The sequence below is a fragment of the Trachemys scripta genome, chromosome 7 (assembly GCF_013100865.1).
Source record: "Trachemys scripta elegans isolate TJP31775 chromosome 7, CAS_Tse_1.0, whole genome shotgun sequence".
NCBI classification, from domain to species: Eukaryota; Metazoa; Chordata; order Testudines; family Emydidae; genus Trachemys; species Trachemys scripta.
This window is the reverse complement of record NC_048304.1, coordinates 52,532,778-52,552,575: the sequence shown is the minus strand read 5'-3', so window position 1 is coordinate 52,552,575 and position 19,798 is coordinate 52,532,778. Positions and strand designations below refer to the sequence as shown.

At 43.1% G+C, this 19,798-nt stretch overlaps 1 protein-coding gene across 5 annotated transcripts in view; it reads left to right on the top strand.

Moving 5' to 3' along the window:
• The window catches only part of EMC3 (ER membrane protein complex subunit 3), a 39,285-nt gene that overhangs the window by 748 nt on the left and 18,739 nt on the right, over positions 1-19,798 (top strand). For all 5 annotated transcript variants that reach the window (XM_034775016.1, XM_034775015.1, XM_034775012.1 and 2 more), the window contains exons 2-8: positions 3,391-3,559; positions 4,933-4,990; positions 6,870-6,963; positions 9,336-9,440; positions 15,241-15,322; positions 15,507-15,586; positions 18,766-18,848. In XM_034775016.1, the coding sequence (XP_034630907.1) occupies positions 3,405-3,559; positions 4,933-4,990; positions 6,870-6,963; positions 9,336-9,440; positions 15,241-15,322; positions 15,507-15,586; positions 18,766-18,848 (657 nt within the window). In that variant the 5' untranslated portion in view covers positions 3,391-3,404. The remainder of the gene's footprint in view (positions 1-3,390; positions 3,560-4,932; positions 4,991-6,869; positions 6,964-9,335; positions 9,441-15,240; positions 15,323-15,506; positions 15,587-18,765; positions 18,849-19,798) is intronic.

Genomic DNA, 19,798 nt, shown 5'->3' with positions numbered 1-19,798 from the left:
TCCGGCGGCAGGCAATCGATGTTCTGGGATCGATCCCGGAAGTGGTCGCCGTCGACGCCGGTACTCCAGCTCGGCGAGAGGAGTACGCGGCATCGACGGGGGAGCCTCCCTGCCGCGTCTGGACCCGCGGTAAGTTCGGACTAAGGTACTTCGAATTCAGCTACGTTATTAACGTAGCTGAATTTGCGTACCTTAGTCCGAAGTGGGGTCTTAGTGGGGACCAGGCCTCTGACATGCTTCAAACCAAACGCACTGCTTCAGATAGAATAAACAAACAAATTTATTAACTATGAAAAACAGATTTTAAGTTATTATAAATCAACGCACAACAAGTCAGATTTGGTCAAATGAAATAAAAGCAAAACGCATTCTAAGCTGAGCTTAACACTTTCAATCCCCTTACAAACTTAGATGCGTCTCACCACAGGCTGGCTGGTTGCCCTTCAGTCAGGCTCTCCCCTTTGATCAGCGCTTCAGTTGCTTGGTGGTGATGTCTGTAGACGGAGGTGGAAGAGAGAGAAAGGGCATGGCAAACGTCTCTCCCTTTTTATCATGTCCTTTCTTCCCTTCTGGCTTTGCCCCACACCCCCCTTCAGAGTCAAGTGAGCATTACCTCATCGCATTCCCAAACTGACCAAAGGAAGGGAGGGTGACTCCCTCAAGAGTCCAACAGATCCTTTGTTGTTGCCTAGGCCAGTGTCCTTTGTTCCTGTGAGGCTGGGCTGGGTTTGTCCCATACATGCCCTGATGAGGTGTGAGCTGCCCCTCTGCTTCTGGAGAGTTTTTGCCTGGGCTTGCTTTAAGCTATGAGGACACATTTTCAGCCTCATAACTATATACATAAAATTACAACCTATAACATTACTATAACAATTACTATAACAACAATGCTCAGTACATCATGAGCCTTCCAAAGCCACCTGACATGACAAACTTAGCATTAGATACCACACAATCATATTATAAGGATGAACATGGGGGCACTGGGTGTTCTTCCGAGGTACAGAATGTCACGGGGTCTCTGTGTTGGACTGGGGGCACTAGGTGACTGTCGGGCCAGGGAGGGGGCTGGGGTCTCTGGACCGGCCACAGGGCAGTAGCTGACTGTCGGGCTGGGGAGGGGGCTGGGGTTTCTGTGCCAGACTGGGGGCAGCCATCAGGCCAGGGTCGGGTCTGGGGTCTCTGTGCCTGGCGGGGGCAGTAGGTGGTTGTCACGCTTGGGAGGGGGCTGGGGTCTCCGTGCCAGGCACAGGGTAGAATGGCAGCTGTCGGGCCAGGGAGGGGGCTGGGGTCTCAGTGCTGGGCAGTGGGCAGTAGGTGCCTGTCAGGCCAGGGAGGGAGCTGGGGTCTCTCTGCTGGGATGAGGGCTGGAGGCAGGGAGGGGGTTGGGGTTACTGCACTGTGTAGTGAGCAGCAAGCGGATGTCGGGCCAGGGAGGCGGTTGGTGTCTCCGTGCTGGGCATGGAGCAGCAGGCGGCGAGAGGGTTGAGTCCTCTGTGCTGGGTAGGGGGCAGTAGGTGGCTGTTGGGCCAGGAAGGGGGTTGGAGTCTCTTTACCGGATAGGGGGCAGCAGGTGTTTGTCAGGTCGGGGAGGTAGCTGGGGTCTCTCTGCTGGGCTGTGGGCGGGAGATGGCTGGGGTCTCTGTGCTGGGTAGGCAGCAGCAGGCGAATGTCGGGCCTTGGAGGCAGCTTGCGGGTCTCTGTGCTGGGCAGGGGGCAGTAGGTGACTGTCAGGCCAAGGAAGGTACTGGGGTCTCTGTGTCGGGCATGGGGGAGCAGGCACGTGTCATTCATGGGAGGGGGCTTGCATCTCTGAACTGGGCAGGGGGCAGTACGTGGTTATTGGGCCTGGGAGGAGACTGCGGTCTCTGTGCTGGGCAGGGGGCAGCAGGCGGTTGTTGGGCTGGAGTGTCCGTGCTGGGGAGGGGGCAGTAGGTGGTTGTCAGGTCGGGATGGGCTAGGATATCTTTGCTGGGCAGGGGACAGAAGAAGTGATGAGCGCTGGCACGAGGGAAATGGGGCATGGTGCCCACACACACACCAACCCCAAGGATCAAGCAGTTTCCCACTGCTACTGTTGCTTTAACTTCCGTTCTTGCATGTAATGGATTGGTAATTTGTGATGCTCTTCGTCCTTGTCATCACTAGGAAAATTGTTGTATTCATAACTCGGCTTATCAAGCACAGGGTGACTAACATCAGGTAAAATCCCAGTTAAGACAAGTGAGTCTGTAGTTCTAATTGGGTGTTAGTAGTCATCAACTGTCCAGGGAAGGTGATGATCCTTGCTGGAGACTCAGTCCTCCCAAGAATCAAAAGAACATTCGGCAGGAGTCAAGCTGTGTGCTGGATACACTTCTGAAGTTAGTGGGCTAGGAGCTATGGGTTCAAATTGGCACTAATGACGCTGTGTCAATGAATAGCTAACAGATATGATTTCAGGGACCTCAGAAGCATGCTGAAAAAGAATGTTCAAGCAACCTTTTCCAAGCTCCTTCCTGTCCTACAAGCGAAGGAAGACAGAAGATTCTAGCTGTGAACCACTGTCTACATAAATAGTGTAGAGTGGAGGGTTTGGGTTGTGTGGAACATTGGTCCTCTTTCTCTGGGAAGAGGGGCTGTGTAGTTTGGAGGGCCTCCACCTCCGTAGAAGGTGGCCTAATCTCTTCAGGGACAGGCTGACCAGAGTAGTCGGGTCAGGGGGTTAAACTAATAGCAAGAGAGGGTAAAATGAGGGAAGATATGAGCACTCAGCACAAATTTGAGCTGTTGAAACAAAATTAATCAAGAAACCAATGGATGTGAAGAGAAAAAATGATTGAATTGCCTATACACTAGTGTTAAAAGCCTGGATAACAAACAAGAGGAATTGGAACTACTGTAATGTATAGAGGGGAAACAACTGTGATCATGTGGGACTTCAGTTTGAGTAGCATATACTGGAGGTCTGATGCTGCCAGTGCTGAACCATCACTGGAATTTCTAAACACTGTACATAGAAAAGTGTTGCAGCCGACACAGGGGAATTCTTTATTAGACAGTGCAGTAGGTGGTTGTTGGGCCGGGGAGGGAGTTGGGTTCTCTGTCCTAATAGATGAAGAGGGGATGGATCACAGAACTAAAAATGGTAGCTTAGGTACAAGTCATCATGACTTGATCACATTTATAATGTGCAAACAGAATGAAGTCCTGTGCCTTAAAGAAGCCAATTTCACAAAATTGAAAACAATTATGAGCCAAATCATGAGGTACCTGCTGTTAGTCACCACATGCTAGCAAATACAATTTCAGAACACACCATTTTTCTGAATGAAGATGCACCCTTCATGAGTGGAAAGTGCTACATGCCTTCTGGGTGTAATGCATAATCAGGTCCATTTTGTTTACTAGAATCTACTCTAAAGATGAGCGAACCAGAGCTGCTGCTGGACTCCAATATCCGGTTATGGGTAGTTCTTCCAATTGTTTTCATAACATTCTTTGTTGGGATGATTCGTCACTACGTGTCCATCTTGCTCCAAAGTGACAAAAAGCTCACTAGGGAACAAGTGTCTGACAGGTAAGTTAACAAGTACCCCCAAGTTTTCCTAGGGTCTTTCTAATAAAGCTAGTATAAAAGAACATTAAGTTGGCAAAGTCAAGCAATCAAAAGTAAGGAAATACCAGAATTAAAGTTGCATGTGCAAGCTTAATTTGGACTCCTTGTCTGTATGTAATATGATACTATTTCTAATTACATGATCACATTTTTCCACTGGACCCCTATCTCAGTCAATGAGCTTGATGGATAGAGCTTACTGAATGAACAGCTGTTCAATATTTCTTTTCCTTATTCACTGTGTGGCCCTAGGCCATATTTACTGTACTATTCAAATCCTATTATGTATTAGTTTTCTCATGGACTTTTCTGTGGTGCTTATCATATAGCATCTGAGGATTTCATTAACATTCTGGAAAAAATTCCCTTGGTTCCCAAGTTTCTGTCACTGGCCACAATGGAAACAGGGTATTGAACTAGATGAACCAAAGACCTGATCTATGTGAATAATTTCTATGTAAGCTCAATTATCCTGCTGTAAAAGGGTGGAAAGACGCCTTGTTGGAAGGAGTTCTTAAAATGGGCTGGAGAACTCTCCCTTATGAGAGAGGGAGTATTCATTCATTATGTTCATTTACTTTTTTTTTTTTTTTTTTTTTTTAAATCTGGCTGTCCCTAGTCATGGTTGGATCTCATCTTGAGCTGCAACTATTTTTTTTCATGGGGTACTAATTTTGCAGTTGATTTACCTATAGTATCACTGCTTCCTCTTAATGAAGACTGGGGCTAACTGAGGAATCTATTCTTATGTGTAAAAAGTTACACTGATTCTCCTGCTGCTTTGCAAAATGCATTTCCTATTAAATCTTGTTTAAGTTGGGACAGTAAAGATTTTGGTGAATCAAGTCTATTTAATGCTAGACATATTTTTGGTTTTCCTATAAAAATTGCCTTTAGGCCTAGAAGAAGCTGCTATTATCTGTCAGAGAATTCTGCTTAAAGAAGGCCCAAAAATCCATGAAGCAGCTTCATGGAGTCTAAATGTCATTCCAAAGGGTACATATACAGTATCTGATAGAACTTAATTTGTTCTCCTCTGAGGAAATAGTTTCCCAATCTGGATGGAGGAGGAAGAGGTGACCTTCTTATTCCTCACCCATCCTGATTTATGAGTGAGATGCTCCAAATTGTGAAAATTACTACTCTTGAAATGAGTTTCCATTAATAGGAAGGTGTCTTTATATTTGTATGGTAGATGTTGCTGAGTCAGCCTCTCAGCTCAATTACTGTCCACCATGTTGTTTGCATACAGCTCACTTGCAGCCCTCATTTCTACTGTTCTCTAATATTGATCTTAGATATTCCTGCAATAATGGGTTTCTTTTTTTTTTAAGCCAAGTCCTAATTCGAAGCAGAGTCCTCAGAGAAAATGGAAAATACATTCCAAAACAGGTATGTGCATGTGTGAAGCTGCATGTTTGAATTGCAGTAGTCTTTTTATGAAAGCTGTATAGAGAAAATAACATAAATGAACATAGATTTATAAATTCCTAAGCCAGAAGGGACCAATGTGGTCATGTAGTCTTGCCTTCTGTATAACACAAGTCACAGAACCCTCCCCTGAAAATAATTCCTAGAGCACATCTAGAAAAACATCCAATCATTATTTTAAAATGATCAGTGATGGAGAATCCACCATGACCATTGGTAAGTTGTTCCAGTGGTTAATTACTTTCCACCATCAAAATTTTACCCCTTATTTCCAGCATCAATTTGTCTTGCTTCAACTTCCTGCCATTGGGCGCTTTTATATCTTTTCTCTCCTAGAGAAAAAATTGATTGAAGAGCCTGGTATCAAATATTTGTTCCCTATGTAAGTACCAATAGACTATAATCAAGTCATTCCTTAATCTTCACTTTGTTGGCTAAATATATTGATCTCCTTGAGTGTACCACTGTATTCTAATCCTTTAATCATTTTCATGGCTCTTTTCTGAACCCTCTCCAATTTATCAACATCCTTGTTGAATTGTGGGCACTAGCACTGGACACAGGATTCCACCAGTGCCAAATACAGAAGTCAAAATCTCTCTGCTCCTACTTAAGATTTTGCTGTTGATGCATCTAAGGATCGCATTAGCCTTTTTGGCCAAAGTGTCGCACTGGGATCTCATGTTCAGCTGATTATCCACCATGACCCCCAAATTTTTTTTCAAATATTAAGTGCAGAAAATAGTATTAATTCATTGTTAAAATTGAGACGTGTGCTCAAATGTCAGCCAGTTCCTAAAGTAGCTAAGGTTCTTGTAGTAAGATTCATGTGGTCATTGTATGTAAAATGTTACATGTTTAAAAAGAAAAGCAGTAATGTGGAACTCTGCAGGGGGTCACAGAACATGGGCGGATTGATCCCAACTAGGACCAAACATTCATCATCAGCGGTGATTTAATTGCTTTCAAAATATAAATAGTTTGTTCTCAGCTTCAGAGAATGGTGGGAAACCATCTTGGAGAGAGAAAAAGAAATGTAGAAAGGTGTAAGTCTCCTTGGGAGCAAATGGGTTCTGTGCATGAAACAGTCAATAATGTTTGAGATGTGGATGCCTCAGAGAGAATTTCAGAGATAGAAGCTCTGTCCAAATACAAATCAGTTATTGAAATTACTGGGATCCAGGGAAAAAACCCAACTGGCTTCAAGGCTGAACTTGATAAGCTTACGGAGGGGATGGTCTGATGAAACTTCCTACAGTGACTGCTAGTAGCAAATATCCCCATTGGCCAGTGATGGGACACTAGTTGGGGAGGCCTCTGAGTTACTACAGAGAATTCTTTCCCAGGTGTCTGGCTGTTGGGTCTTGCTAAAATGCTCAAGATCTAACTGATCACCATATCTGGGGTTGGGAAGGTTTGGCAGAGGTCCTGGCAGGTTTTTGTCTTCCTCTGCAGCATGGGCCACAGGCACTTCCAGGTTTAAAATAATGTAAATGGTGGATTCTCTGTAAATTGAAGTCCTTAAATCATGATTTGGAGAACTTCAGTAATTCAGCCAGAGGCTAGGGGTCTATTACAGGAGGGGTGTGGACGAGGTTCTGTGGCCTGCACTGTACAGGAAGTCACTCCAGATGATTAGGATGGTCCCTTCCAGCTTTAAAGTCTATAAAACCTGGCAGGTTTAGTGCATCTCTGCAGGAGAGGAAGGAGGAGATATGAAAAAGGTAAAAATGACAAGCATGCATCCTGAACACTGGAGAGGAATTCTGCTGTTTGTACACTTGGTTGCACTTGTCTGGTTCCCAGCCCGGTTAGAATTTGCTGTTCCTTTTGTTTACAGTCTTTCCTGACACGGAAGTATTTCTTCAATAACCCAGAGGATGGATTTTTTAAAAAAACAAAAAGGAAGGTAGTGCCCCCTTCTCCAATGACAGGTATGTTAAGAGATCATTGCAAAAGACATTCTACGCAAGCACTTTCTTGACAAGGCTCTAGCTCTCTTGTAATTTATTGTTTTTATTTCCCCCTCTTAAAATATAAACAAAGTAATAAGAATAGTAACAAGATGTTGGTTTGGCTAGGGTCTACAAGCAATTGCATGGGGCTCACAAGTGTTGGTATTTTTTGTTGCCTTGTCACTTGCTGACCTCTGATCCTCTCACCTATATCCTCCACCCCTGCTGAAGTGAGGCCAAGAAGCTTGGGTAGAATTGTTTAGGGGTTACCATCTTCAAAAGGTAAACTGCAAAAAATTGAAAAACTGGCCTTATGTGATTTTTTGTTGCTTTAAATGAATAATATGTAAGCATTTGGGTTTTTTTCCCCCTGCTTGTTTTTAACCTTAGAATAATCAGGAATGTCAAGTCTTGTCTGCCCTGGCAGACCTGCTGAATGTCTCTGAAAATGGCTATTGTTAGTTTTGTGCAGTGTTGTTGTAGCCATGTTGGTCCCAGGATACTAGAGAGAAAAGGTAGGGGAGGTAATAGCTTTTATTGGACCAACTTCTATTGGTGAGAGCTTTTGAGCTACACAGAGCAGAGATACTTGGAAATAATTATTGGCCTATCAGATTTGTCACAGCAAAGTGTTTCAAGGTTAAAACTATCCTAGCTGGCTGAGGGTATGTCTACACTATGAAACCTCTGTCAGCATAGCAGTTTTGGTGTAGGCCCTAGTGTAGTGTAGCTGTGGCCTACACCAGCAGGAGTTTTTCTGTTGGTATAGGAACACTACGTTCCTGCACAATGTTAACTACCTCGACAGAAGCACTCTGCCATCAACATCTCTGCATCTATGCTGAGGGTTTTGGCAGCAAAGGGTTTTTAGTCAGGGGGTGGATTTTCACACCCTTGACTGAAAAGTTATGTCAGCAGAACTAAATAAGTGTAAACCAAGCTTAAGTCAGATTTCTAATAAGAAAGGAAAAGAGGCAGGAGGAATGGGAGGGAGGGAGGAAATTGACAGGGTGAGTGGGTGTGAGCAGGAGCCCTATGTTTCCTGCTCATGACACAGGAGTGGAAACGGGGACGCTGCCTGGTTTCCTTGCCTCATCTCATTCAGTCACAGCATCTTTCAGGATTAGAAAAAGGCCCAGTTATGTGATGACAAATCAGTCAACCCCACATTTGGTGGTGACAGCTGTTATATGCTTCCTGCTACCCTACACTCTAACTATATTGTCAAATGCTCTTCAGAAAAGCAGTGGTCCAAAGGGAGGGCAGCTTTGTCCAATCAAAAATGGCCAGTAAAAACAAGTTTTCACTGATCCATGTATTGTCACCTCTGTTATCTTAAAATGGTGCTGGTCTCTTACCATAACAGAAGCCAGGCAGTCCTTAATCACCTGTCCTTTTAGGCCTTGGCTACAGACAAACTTGTTTCAATTGCATCCCTGTGTGGCCACTCTTATTTCAGTTTAGCATAAAACCTGTTCCTAATTGACTTAAGCTAAATTTAAATCCATGTCCACCTACAGGTTTGCACCAGTTCAACTAAATTGGTTTACATTGACACCTTTTGTTATACTCCATGTATAGACAAGGCGTTAGTCCTGACAAACCCATCTCTCACCATCTTTGTCTCAGCTTTCTTTCAACAATAATTTTATATAGCATGCTTATTGGTTGTGGCCTTTTTGCCATCTTTCCCCTTTTGGGACAGTTTGTGACTTTAGCCCAGGCTAGAGTTCAACGCCAGTGTCCACAAGGCTTGGGGAGGTGGGTGCAACAAAAGGGAAAAGCTAAATTCAATTCTGCCACTCATGCAGCCCTCCTGAAGTCAACTGGGGTTAGGGTCAACTAGAAGTTGGCTCCAGCACCCAGTGGGGAAACAATTTGCCTTTCTAACTTCCTAGCCAAGCTGAAATTTTTCAGAGGAAACCTCTGAGCTCTGCTGAGATGTAGGTAGAGTTCTGTCCTAAGAAGCTTGCAGGAGACAGCATTCTTGTCAATACTGTGAATTCAGAACCCTGGACTCTGTCTTGCTGTGTGCCCCCATTTCAGGTCAATGTAATGGATTGCATAGATGTTGTGACACCACTTTATTAACACTGTGTGCTATTGCCCTCCTTTGTAAAGCGCTTTGAGATCTACTTATGAAAAACACTATATAAGACCTAGGTGGGGGTATTGTCATCATGATTAACCTCTCCTTCACTCATAGATACAACCCACTTTTTCAGTCAAGCTAAGTGACCTCTTACATGGTTTTCTTTTTCTACTGTCAGAAAGGTAGGCTGTGAGAAAACATCTGGGAAGGCAGCATGTAATCAGTGCTTAATGTTCTGTGTTTAATCTGTACCCGATAGATCCTACTATGCTGACAGATATGATGAAAGGGAATGTAACCAATGTTCTACCCATGATCCTCATCGGCGGTTGGATCAACATGACGTTCTCGGGATTTGTAACAAGTAAGTGTAATGGAGCAATATGCAATGGTTGCCTGCAGGCATTAGGCCCCATCAGAGCCTTGCTACCTCCGCCTAAGCATGGGCTGAGCTAGTGGAGTGAAATGAGTGTGATCCTGGCTCTAAAGAGGCACAGCAAATTTCTCCCCTCTTGACCAAATGGAAAGGGAATGCAGAATCTCCACACCTACCCTCAATAATAATAACTACACATATAAAATAATGCTAAATTAGCTGTTACCACTCAAGAAAAATCTTGAAGTCATCCTGGTTAGTTCTCTGAAAATATCCACTCAATGTGCAGCAGCAGTCAGAAAAGCTAAGAGAATGTTGGGAATCATTAAGAGAAGGACAGATAAGACAGTGGTACGCCCACATCTTGAATACTGCATGCAGATGCAGTCGCCCCATCTCAAAAAAGATATATTGGGACTTGGAAAAGGTACAGGAAAGGGCAACAAAAATTAGGGGCATGGAACAGCTTCCATATGCGGAGAGAAGAAGACTGGGACTTTTCAGCTTGGAAAAGAGATGACTAAGTGGGGGAATATGATAGACTTCTATGAAATCATGATTGGTGTGGAGAAAGTAAGGAAGTGTTATTTACTCCTTCTCATAACACAAGAACTAGGGGTCACCAAATGAAATTAATAGGCAGCAGTTTTAAAACTAACAAAAGGAAATTTTATTCCTACAACTCAGTCAACCTGTGGAAATCAGATGTTGTGAGGGCCAAGGGTTCAAAAAAGAACTAGATAAATTCATGGAGGATAGGTCCATCAATGGTTATTAGCCAGAATGGGTAGGGATGGTGTCCTTAGCCTCTGTTTTGCCAGAAGCTGGGAATGGGCAACAGGAGATGGATCACTTGATGATTACCTGTTCTTTTCATTCCCTCTGAAGCACCTGGCATTGGCCCTTGTCAGAAGACAGGATATTGGGCTAGGTGGACCTTTGGTCTGACCCAGTATGGCCATTCTTATGTTATCTGCTTCCAGCTGAGAAATTCCTCCAGAGCCCTCTTCTCAGGGCCAAGTGTCCTGTCCCCAAATACAGATGGCGTAAAGCAGAGTAGTCAGAGCTGGAAAGCATGTCTTCATTTACAAATTGGAGAGAGGCATAAAGAAGTGTTTGTGCAATGTGCAGAGGTACTTTTACAATGCTTGGTTCATAATGTTGCATCACTCTGTCCTACTGGCCGGGTGGATTTAAAAATAAATAATTTTTTTTCCTCAAAAATGCATCTAAAGATACATTATAGCTCAATATATTCTCATCGTAGAATAGGGATTATAAATTCTAATTCTGTAATATGAAAATATATTGATGTAATATTTAAGAAAAGTTTTGTAAATTAGTTCAAATAGTTCATGGATTTAGGGACTCAATCTTATGGGTTCCAGGGGCTTCTGTATAGATTATTTATGGTAATCTTTCTATCTACCCAATGGGATTTGGTATCTTCTAGATTAAGCACTATCAGAGATGCTTAGTTTTGCAGTTCTCAAACTGTGGATTTGCATCTCGAAAGATAATATGCTTGTTAACAGCAAAAATGTTTTTAAATAAATAAAATAGAGGTGAGAAATAAGACCTCAACCCTATTGTCCCTCTGCGAATTTGTGTACACACAGTCAATCCCTTACCTCTCTCTAAAAGTGCAAAGTTTCAAAAAGTTCAATGAATAGAAGATTGTTGGGGGCCGAATAGATCTGGACAAGGAGAAGAAGTCTGGAGATAAATGTGAGAAGGGCAGGACAAGCAGCAGAATCAAAGGTGAAACTGTTTGAGCAATATATTCCAGAAGTCTTGAGGTCTTTCTGAGTGTAGCCTTCATTGATTTGAGATCTACCATACCATTCTCACTAGAAGGGAAACTTATAATGGCAGCAGGCTGTAAAAGAGACCCAGTTGGGAATATTTTAATGAAGTTCCTCTACTTGTGAGTAAGACAGGCATGCGTGCAAAATGCAAACAGTTCAACAAAGAAATGCAAGGCCTGCTTGCCCGAACAAAACATCATGAGAAGATGAAAGGATGAAGATGAAAGGAACATGTCTGAACATGCAGGATCTTCAGGTTGGTAAACTTTATTTCATACTTCTTTCTTAAGGACTGCCTGTCTTCCTTCTGGACTGTTCTTGGACGCTCATGTTTGAGCGAAAAATATAGTTGTTACTCTGATTTTACTATCATTTTAGATGCAGTTGTGATAAATAAATAGCTGAAATAGGAAGATCAAGGTGAAATTGTAAAAGGAAGAAAGTAGTACTGAGTGTCAGTGAATGCAATGAGTAATACTAAATGAGCAGTATGGTAATAATTAAATAACTGCATTGACTTATTTTGTTTAGGAGAATCCATCCTCAACATGCAGGATTCTGAAAGACTATCCACCTTCAAGAACTCAAACTATAGAAAATGATGGTGATATCTGCCAATGATAGTGTTTCAGTCACATCATATACTGTGGCTCTGTGACATACATCACCTGTAGCAAAACGGGAAAAAAAAAAAAAAAAAAATCATCCAGAAAAAAACATAGATAAGTGTGATAAGAACCAGCAGATTACAAAAAGAGGTAATTGATGAAAAAATTGCCTGGTTTGTTTGTGCAACAAACTCTCCTTTCCATATAATTGAGAACCCACACTTCATTAACATGGTTTAGGTATTAAGACCAGGATACAGTCCACCCAACAAAGCAGATGTCGCAGGCAAATTGCTGGATAAAGTGTATGAAAGAAATTGAGCAGTGTGCAAAAGGTCTAGAGGGTAAAATTGTTAACCCGAGTCTTGATGGGTGGAGCAATGTCCAGAATGATCCTGTTGTATGTGCTTGTGTGACAACAGAAAAACGGAATGTCTTCCTTACAAAAACAATTGATACATCAGGAAATGCACACACAGCAGAATACTTACAAGAAGTAGCAGTAAAAGCTATAACAAACAGTGAAAAAAATTCAAATGTCTAGTATGCAGGTTGGTCACAGACAATGCTGCAAATGTATCCAAGATGAGAAGAAATTTAGAAGAGAATCCTAAGCTAATAATGTATGCAGTGCTTATTTGATGCACCTCCTAGCCAAAGATTTAATTGTTCCAGAAATAAAGGCTAATGTTGTTGAAATTCCAAATTCCTTCCATAACAACCAATTTGCATCAGCTGCTCTGAAAAAAGTGGGAGGAACCAAGCTAACTCTCCCACAAGACATGCGATGGAACTCAGTAGTGGACTGTTTTGAGTACTATATCAAGAACTGGCCTAATCCGATTACAGTTTGTGAACAACATCGTGAAAAAAAATAAATGGCACTGTCACAGCCAAAGTTCTCAACATTGGTCTTAAGAGAAATGTTGAACACATGCTGAGTATCCTGAAGCCTATTCCTGTAGCCTTGAACAAAATGCAGGGAAATAGCTGTTTTATTGTTGATGCTGTTGAAATCTGGAAGTAACTGAGTGAGATCTTAAAAAGAGAAATAGGCAATGAGAGAGTTAAATTACAAGCATTAAAAAAAACGAATGGGACAAGCACTATCTCCAGCTCATATTCTTGCAAATATTCTCAATACTCGGTACCAGAGTCAAACCTTAACTGCTGAAGAAGAGGAGTTGGCTATGACATGGACATCCAGCAATCGTCCCTCCATAATGCCAACTATAATAAACTTCAGAGCTAAGGGTGAACCATTCAAGAAATATGTTTGATGATGATGTTTTAAAGTCACACCAGTGAACTGGTGGAAGTCACTCAAGCACCTGGATTCAGAGACTGTTGAAGTGATAATCTCACTTTTAACAGCAGTAGCATCTTCTGCTGGTGTAGGAAGAATATTTTCTTCTTTCTGAGTAATTCATTCCAAATTGAGAAATCGTTTGGGACCTGAAAAAGCAGGAAAGCTTGTTTTTCTTTTCCAGATTATGAACAAACAGGAAAATGAAGGTGAAGACGACTGAGTTAGCCGCAGAAGCCAATATTTTAAGTTTCTCATGTTGACCTGGCTGATGTAGTCGATTTAATTTTCAGGATTTTTTTTAAATATTTCATTTAACTGTTTGTTAAAACTGTTTTTAACTAAAACAAAAACTGATTTTTAAAAAACTTGAATGTTTTGTTAAATTATTATGTTTGCTGTTGAAGAAAAAAAATCCAGAATACATAACGTTGTTTTAGTTAAATAAAACAATTTAAAGGTCTGTCTTGTGATGGTCTCCTAATACAGCATGGCAAGAAAATCCTCCAAATATTCATGATTAACCTGTTGAATTGGAGATAGTTCACCTCTGTAAAGGGGTATGACTCACCTCTGCAGCACCTCCTGCTGGTCGTCTCAGGGAATTAGCTCTTTTCCAGCCTCAGAGCGCCCTCTGTAGGGCCAGTGTCCCGCTTGTAGCTGGCCCTGTGTCCCTCCCGGACCCCGGTGCCCTTTTACCCTGGGGCTGCCCCCTGGCAATACCCCTACCAGTCTCTACAGGTCTCCCCACCCTAGGGAACCCCCACCCTCTATCTCCACCTTGCCTCAGTCATGGGCTACTGCCAGTCACCATCTAGTCCCCACTCACTGGGGCAGACTGCAGTATAAAAGCCACTCATCATAGGCAAGGGGGGTTTGGACCAGCTGCCTTCCTCTACCACCCAGTACCTCTGTGAGTCAGGCCCTGCAGCCTGGGGAGTTGCCAGCCTGGAGCTCTCCTGCTCCTCTGGCCTTTCCCTAGCCCTGTTTCACTCCCAGTACCCTTTCTGCAGACAGTCAGGCCCTGCTTTCTCCCAGCCTGAAGAAAGACTTCTCTTGGGCCTCTGGCTCACAGCCTTTTTATACAGGCTAGCTGTGGCCTGATTGGGGCGTGGCCCAGCTGCAGCCGCTTCCCCAATCAGCCCAGTTTAGCAGCTCTCAGCCACAATCTTCTCCCAGGGCTGACTTTAACCCTTTTTCCACTGGATGGGGGAGCTGCCCCACTACAATCTCCCAGTGACTTCATAAATATCTGCTTCAATTACCTTGGGTAAATGAAATAACCAAACAATCATTCATTTTCTGATATAGCTGTAAAACTATAGTGTGTACCTTCTAAAAATGAAACCTATATCTATCTATGAGTTGTGAAGAATATGTATTAAGGTTATAACAGACAACAAGAATGCACTTTTATATAGAAATCCATGATTAAATCGAGTCTTCCTGATTTAAATCAAATCCACCCTGCCTACTGGCACAATTGTGATTAAGCAGACATCCACTAACATCTAGCAGGGAATGGGAAATACTTAGTATTTGTGGCAGAGTTGCACTCCATTTGATGCAATGGCTCGTTCACTCAATGACAGTGGAGTGAGAACACTTTTTTAAAATAGCAAAATGTGACTGTGAAATATAGACATTGGTAGGTGCAGTTGAGAGCAGGCATAGCACCAGAAACTGCTTGGAACTTTTTTTATTGCCTAGATTTGAAGTTGGCAGAGTAGGTTTCCTTCCACACATGTACGGGAGTTAAGTCACACTAAGTAACTATTGCAGTGGGTTCCAAACATATATACTTTCCTTCAGTTTGGGATTCGTTTTACTCCTGCCATTTGTGAGATGATTCTTGTCCATCGTGGATGTGTTAATAGCAGTGATGATTTGGTTTATTTTCAAAAAACCTTTAAAATTTGACTTTTACTGGGAGTTAAAAAATAAGTGAGTTTTGTATACATCCTCATTGTATGTATTAACATTTTTTAGCTGAACAGCTGGTTGTGGAACAGCTCTGCAGTTGCTTACCATTATTTGTGAGATGGTCTTGTTTACCTTCCTTACAGCAAAGGTACCATTTCCCCTGACGCTGCGCTTTAAACCAATGCTGCAGCAGGGAATTGAGCTGCTCACTTTGGATGCATCCTGGTAAGAGCTTTGTATTTTAATCAATACATCACAGGCTGGGGATGGTGGAACTTTTTTATGAAAAGCTTAGAATGAATGAGTGCCTCTGCTGTACAAGAATGCCTGAAGTGAGATTAGAAAATAAGCATCCTTCATTCAGGCACTCATTGAGCTGAAATCTAATCTTTTTGTTTTGGTTTGTCAGGGTGAGTTCTGCTTCATGGTACTTCCTGAATGTGTTTGGACTTAGAAGCATTTACACGCTCATCCTGGGTCAAGATAATGGTAAGACCCTATTGTTTCTATTTAATTAACTGGTTTCTGCTTGTGTTGGAGAGTTCATCTAAGTGAATACTAGTCTCCCAGCAGGACCAGGAAAGTCATGAGTTATCCTGTTAGACCCTTGTGTTACTCAGTCCTACCACTGTCCTTGCTGCATGGATGACACTATGGCTAGCCTTGGAGGTCTATTCCTTTGCCCATTCACTGACCATTAATAACCTTCCATAGTTCCAGGTTTCAGAGGAGTATCTGTGTTAGTCTGTATCAGTAAAAACAACGAGGAGTCCTTGTGGCACCTTATAGACTAAAAAATTTATTTGGGCATAAGCTTTCTTGGGATATAACCCACTACATCAGATGCATGGAATGGAAAATACAGTAAGCAGGTATAAATATACAGCACGTGAAAAGATGGAAGTTGCCTTACCAAGTGGGGGGTCAGTGCTAACGAGGCCAATTCAATTAGGGTGGATGTAGTCCATTCCTTTTTCCTTCATTAGCCTCAAACAGGTGGGGAGAAATCGCTCTAAATCTGCTTGGATTTTTGGCTTTAAAGAAAAGTGCAAAGACTTAACTAGTCTTCGCTGCTAGATGCGGGGCAGAGGGACAACTGGTTGCTGTCAAAAGTTTCTTGGCTGGGAAACTAGGAGTTCACATCTTGCTCCTCATATATAAAAGTTCTCTCTGCCCCTGCTCACAGAGGAGAGAAACACAGGAGTTGCAGCCCCTGCCCACTTCAGTAAGCCTCAGCCACCTCAGAGAAAGAACTGGAAGCAGCTATTGGGTTTGAGACTCATGCCAAAACACCACGCAATAACCCCAAAACTCCTGGAGCTTTCCCCAACAACGTTTACAGTTCACTCTTGTGTCTCCAAGTCAAAATCTCTGATCCACTGGAAGGGTAGGAACAGCAGAAAATAAACTGAAGTTTACATCAAAGCATCAGGGGCTGCAGTACTAACTGCAATAGTGGCTGCAAATGTCAGGATGGTGGGTGCTACTACAGAAGAATATGCAGCCAAGGTCCTAAGAGTTCATTGTTTCAGGCCTCAGTCTGGGACAAAGGAGAGGGGGGGTAAATTGGCTCAGCCTGGCCGTCTGTAGTCATCAGTCTGAGACTCCATGGCTCTGCCCTTTTAGGGATTGTCATGTCCATCTTTAGGATGGCTCTGAGAAAAGACTCTTCCCCATTCCCTATTTAAAAATCATTGACTCGTGTTGAGAAACCCTGATGTGAAGTCCCCACCAAGGGACTATGAATGAGCATTACAAGCTGACTCAGGCAGCATGGCTTAGTGGCCACAGGATGGATCATTTGTTGCTGTGTTCAGTTTTCCTCCATTGCATTAGAAGTTACATCCCTAGGAGGGATTAGATAGCTAGAGAGAGACCCCCACAAAACTCAGTTTTTCTTCTCTGAAGATTCCCTGTTAAAATAAACAGAATTAAACTGCCTTTCCAGTCATCCCTTTCACAAAAGAGATCAACCCTTGAGATCCCCAGAGCTCTGTCATCAGCAGGTCCCAAGAGTCACCAGAGGACTGTTCTTCCAGTACAGACCTCTGCCATTCTGGCTGGTAACTGCCCCCAAACCCTTCACAAAGAAGATGGTGGATGCTGCAGCTCTAAGGGAGAAAAGCTAGTGGGGTTCTGCCATATCTGGGTGAGTGGAGCTGGCCTTCCTCAGCCTGTACAGTAGACCCTACTTTAATCAACATATGCAAATCTTTTTTCCAGAACCTGAGTCTGATAATAGATGAGACGAGCTGTTCCAGCCCAACTCAACAGCAGACTCTCACCTGGTAGTCCTTCAGCACAAAGGAGAGCTCTTGCTTAACTCTCCATGGACAGAATTCTAAAATGAGATCACTGGGTTCTTCTAGTATAAGACCAGGAGTTTTCAGCCAAGGATCTTCTAAGTCTGCCAGTTCTGGTGCCATATTTGCAACTGCACGCTGAATCCATTAGCTATTTGCCCAGAAGTCAGAAATTTATCTGAGCTGGACATGCTGTTTCCTCCACTACTAGTGCAAACTGCACAGTTGGCATCTTGGGCACAATGCTCAAAGGAATGATGCTCCAAGTAGTCATAAAATGCCAGGCTCTCCAGTCCATCAGATTGGTATCATGTAGCCTAGAAAATGTTTCCATTCATGTAATTGAGCTTCTAAAGGAAGTTTGATTACAGTCTCCTGGAATTAAGAGAAGTACAAATGGCCTTCAAGCTGCTGGTCAATGGTCACCCAAAAAAACCAAACCACAGCTGGTAACCCACATCACTTACCAAGGAGGTAGTAAGAGCAGAGTTCTTCCCAAAAATGAAACTACTACTATTCCACTGGGCCAACCACAACCGGCTTTTTATTATTTGAGTGACACAAACAGGGCCATGCAGCTGGATCTGGTTTATAAACTTCTACAAGTGCAGGCTAGCAGAGATTCCCTACCTTGCATTTATCAAGGTTCACTCCACTTAAGTCACTGCAGGTTTTTACACCAAGAAAAGTGATGCTTTAGTGAGAAAACTGGGCAGAACCCACCACCAAAGGGGGTAATAGCATTCTCCCCACAGCTTCTCTGGACGTTGCAGGCTCAGTAGGAGCATCCTCTGGGCAGAAGGTTACTGAAACCTTTCACTATGGGCAGTTCACCTGTTCAAGCTGAGTTTTGTTTTTCCTTCATGGTTTCTGACCATTAGCCATTTTAGCATACGTTTCCATGGAATGTTTTCAGTTTGGAGATCTGTGTAGCTGTGCCACTTTACCTTTTGCCTAGTCAAATAGTCAGTGGGAATGCTAAAAAGATCCTGCACTGGTGGAGAGTCTGAGGTTGGGTGTTTGTATCTGTGGAAGCCATTAAGTTGGAGAAGGTAGGGTCTGTCAGCAAGAGGACAAAATGTAAACTTGCACATGAAGGAAAGTTACCCACTCACCTGCACTGGTGCTCAGCATGACTCAGGAAGGAATTAGCAGATGAAAAATGTTCCTTTCCACTCTGCCTCATGAGCATACATTACTTTTATCCTGCAGAGTCAGCATAGCATGATCATGGTGGGTAGGTGCCTGCAACTCTCTAGCCTACAGTTCGGATCCAGAACTACTTCTCTGGTGGTACAGTGCTTTCAAGAGCTCTCTGTCCACGTGGAGTAAGTAAATATCCACTCTTGTTTCTCTCTGTTGCAGCTGCAGACCAATCTAGGGTGATGCAGGAACAGATGACAGGAGCAGCAATGGCTATGCCCGCAGATACTAACAAAGCCTTTAAGGTACAGTATTGTTTAAATTTCCAACTTCACTTTTGTGTGCTGTACTCTTACAAACCTGTGTACTGCATGTAGCCCCTCTTCCCTTACTCACTGCCTGGAAAACACAGGTCCTCTGAAGGAGTGAGGAAAGAGGATGAATGGAGATCTATGAAGGTAATACACCTCTACCTTGATATAACACTGTCCTCAGGAGCCAAAAAATCTTACCACATTATAGGTGAAACCGCGTTATATCAAACTTGCTTTGATCCGCCAGAGTGCGCAGCCCCGTCCCCCCGGAGCACTGCTTTACCATGTTATATCCGAATTCGTGTTGTATCGGGTCACATTATATTGGGGTAGAGGTGTTTTCTGCTAACTCCTGTTATAGATAAGTAGCCTAGCTATCTCATGAAATAGCCTCCACATTTTCCCTGTTCTTGGAGATTAACAGAGCAGAAGAATCCACCTCAGGAGGAAATGCTCCTCTTCATTAGCACTCCAAGCTACAGAACAGCACTTTCAAAGTGGCCCATTGTGCCTTGGCATTGAGAGAGTAGTTCTGCATAATGATACCCAAACACTTCTTCCACAAATCTGAGCTGGCATATGACTAACATAGAAAGTAGAAGCTTCCATAGTGTTAGTGGAATGGGCTTTCTGGTCAGCTGAAGTAAACCTAGATATTTACAGGCCTGTCTGAATACAAGAGAGGATCCATTTGGATAGGCTCTTCATTTATTTTCCTCTTTGGACCTTCCTCCAAGTGCAGCAAATAACCTGGATAACTTCTCAAAAGAGGTGGTTGGGTCATTGTGAAGCTGAACACAAGCCCAACTCAAGGAGCAGGTCTGTGATGGAGCTTGGAGAAAAAAATCAGCAGAGGGGTCTAGCTCAGATGAAAATCTGCTCCCCTTTTGGCAAAAATTTTGGGTGAGGCGAAAGCACAACCTCATCTTTATGAAAAGCCA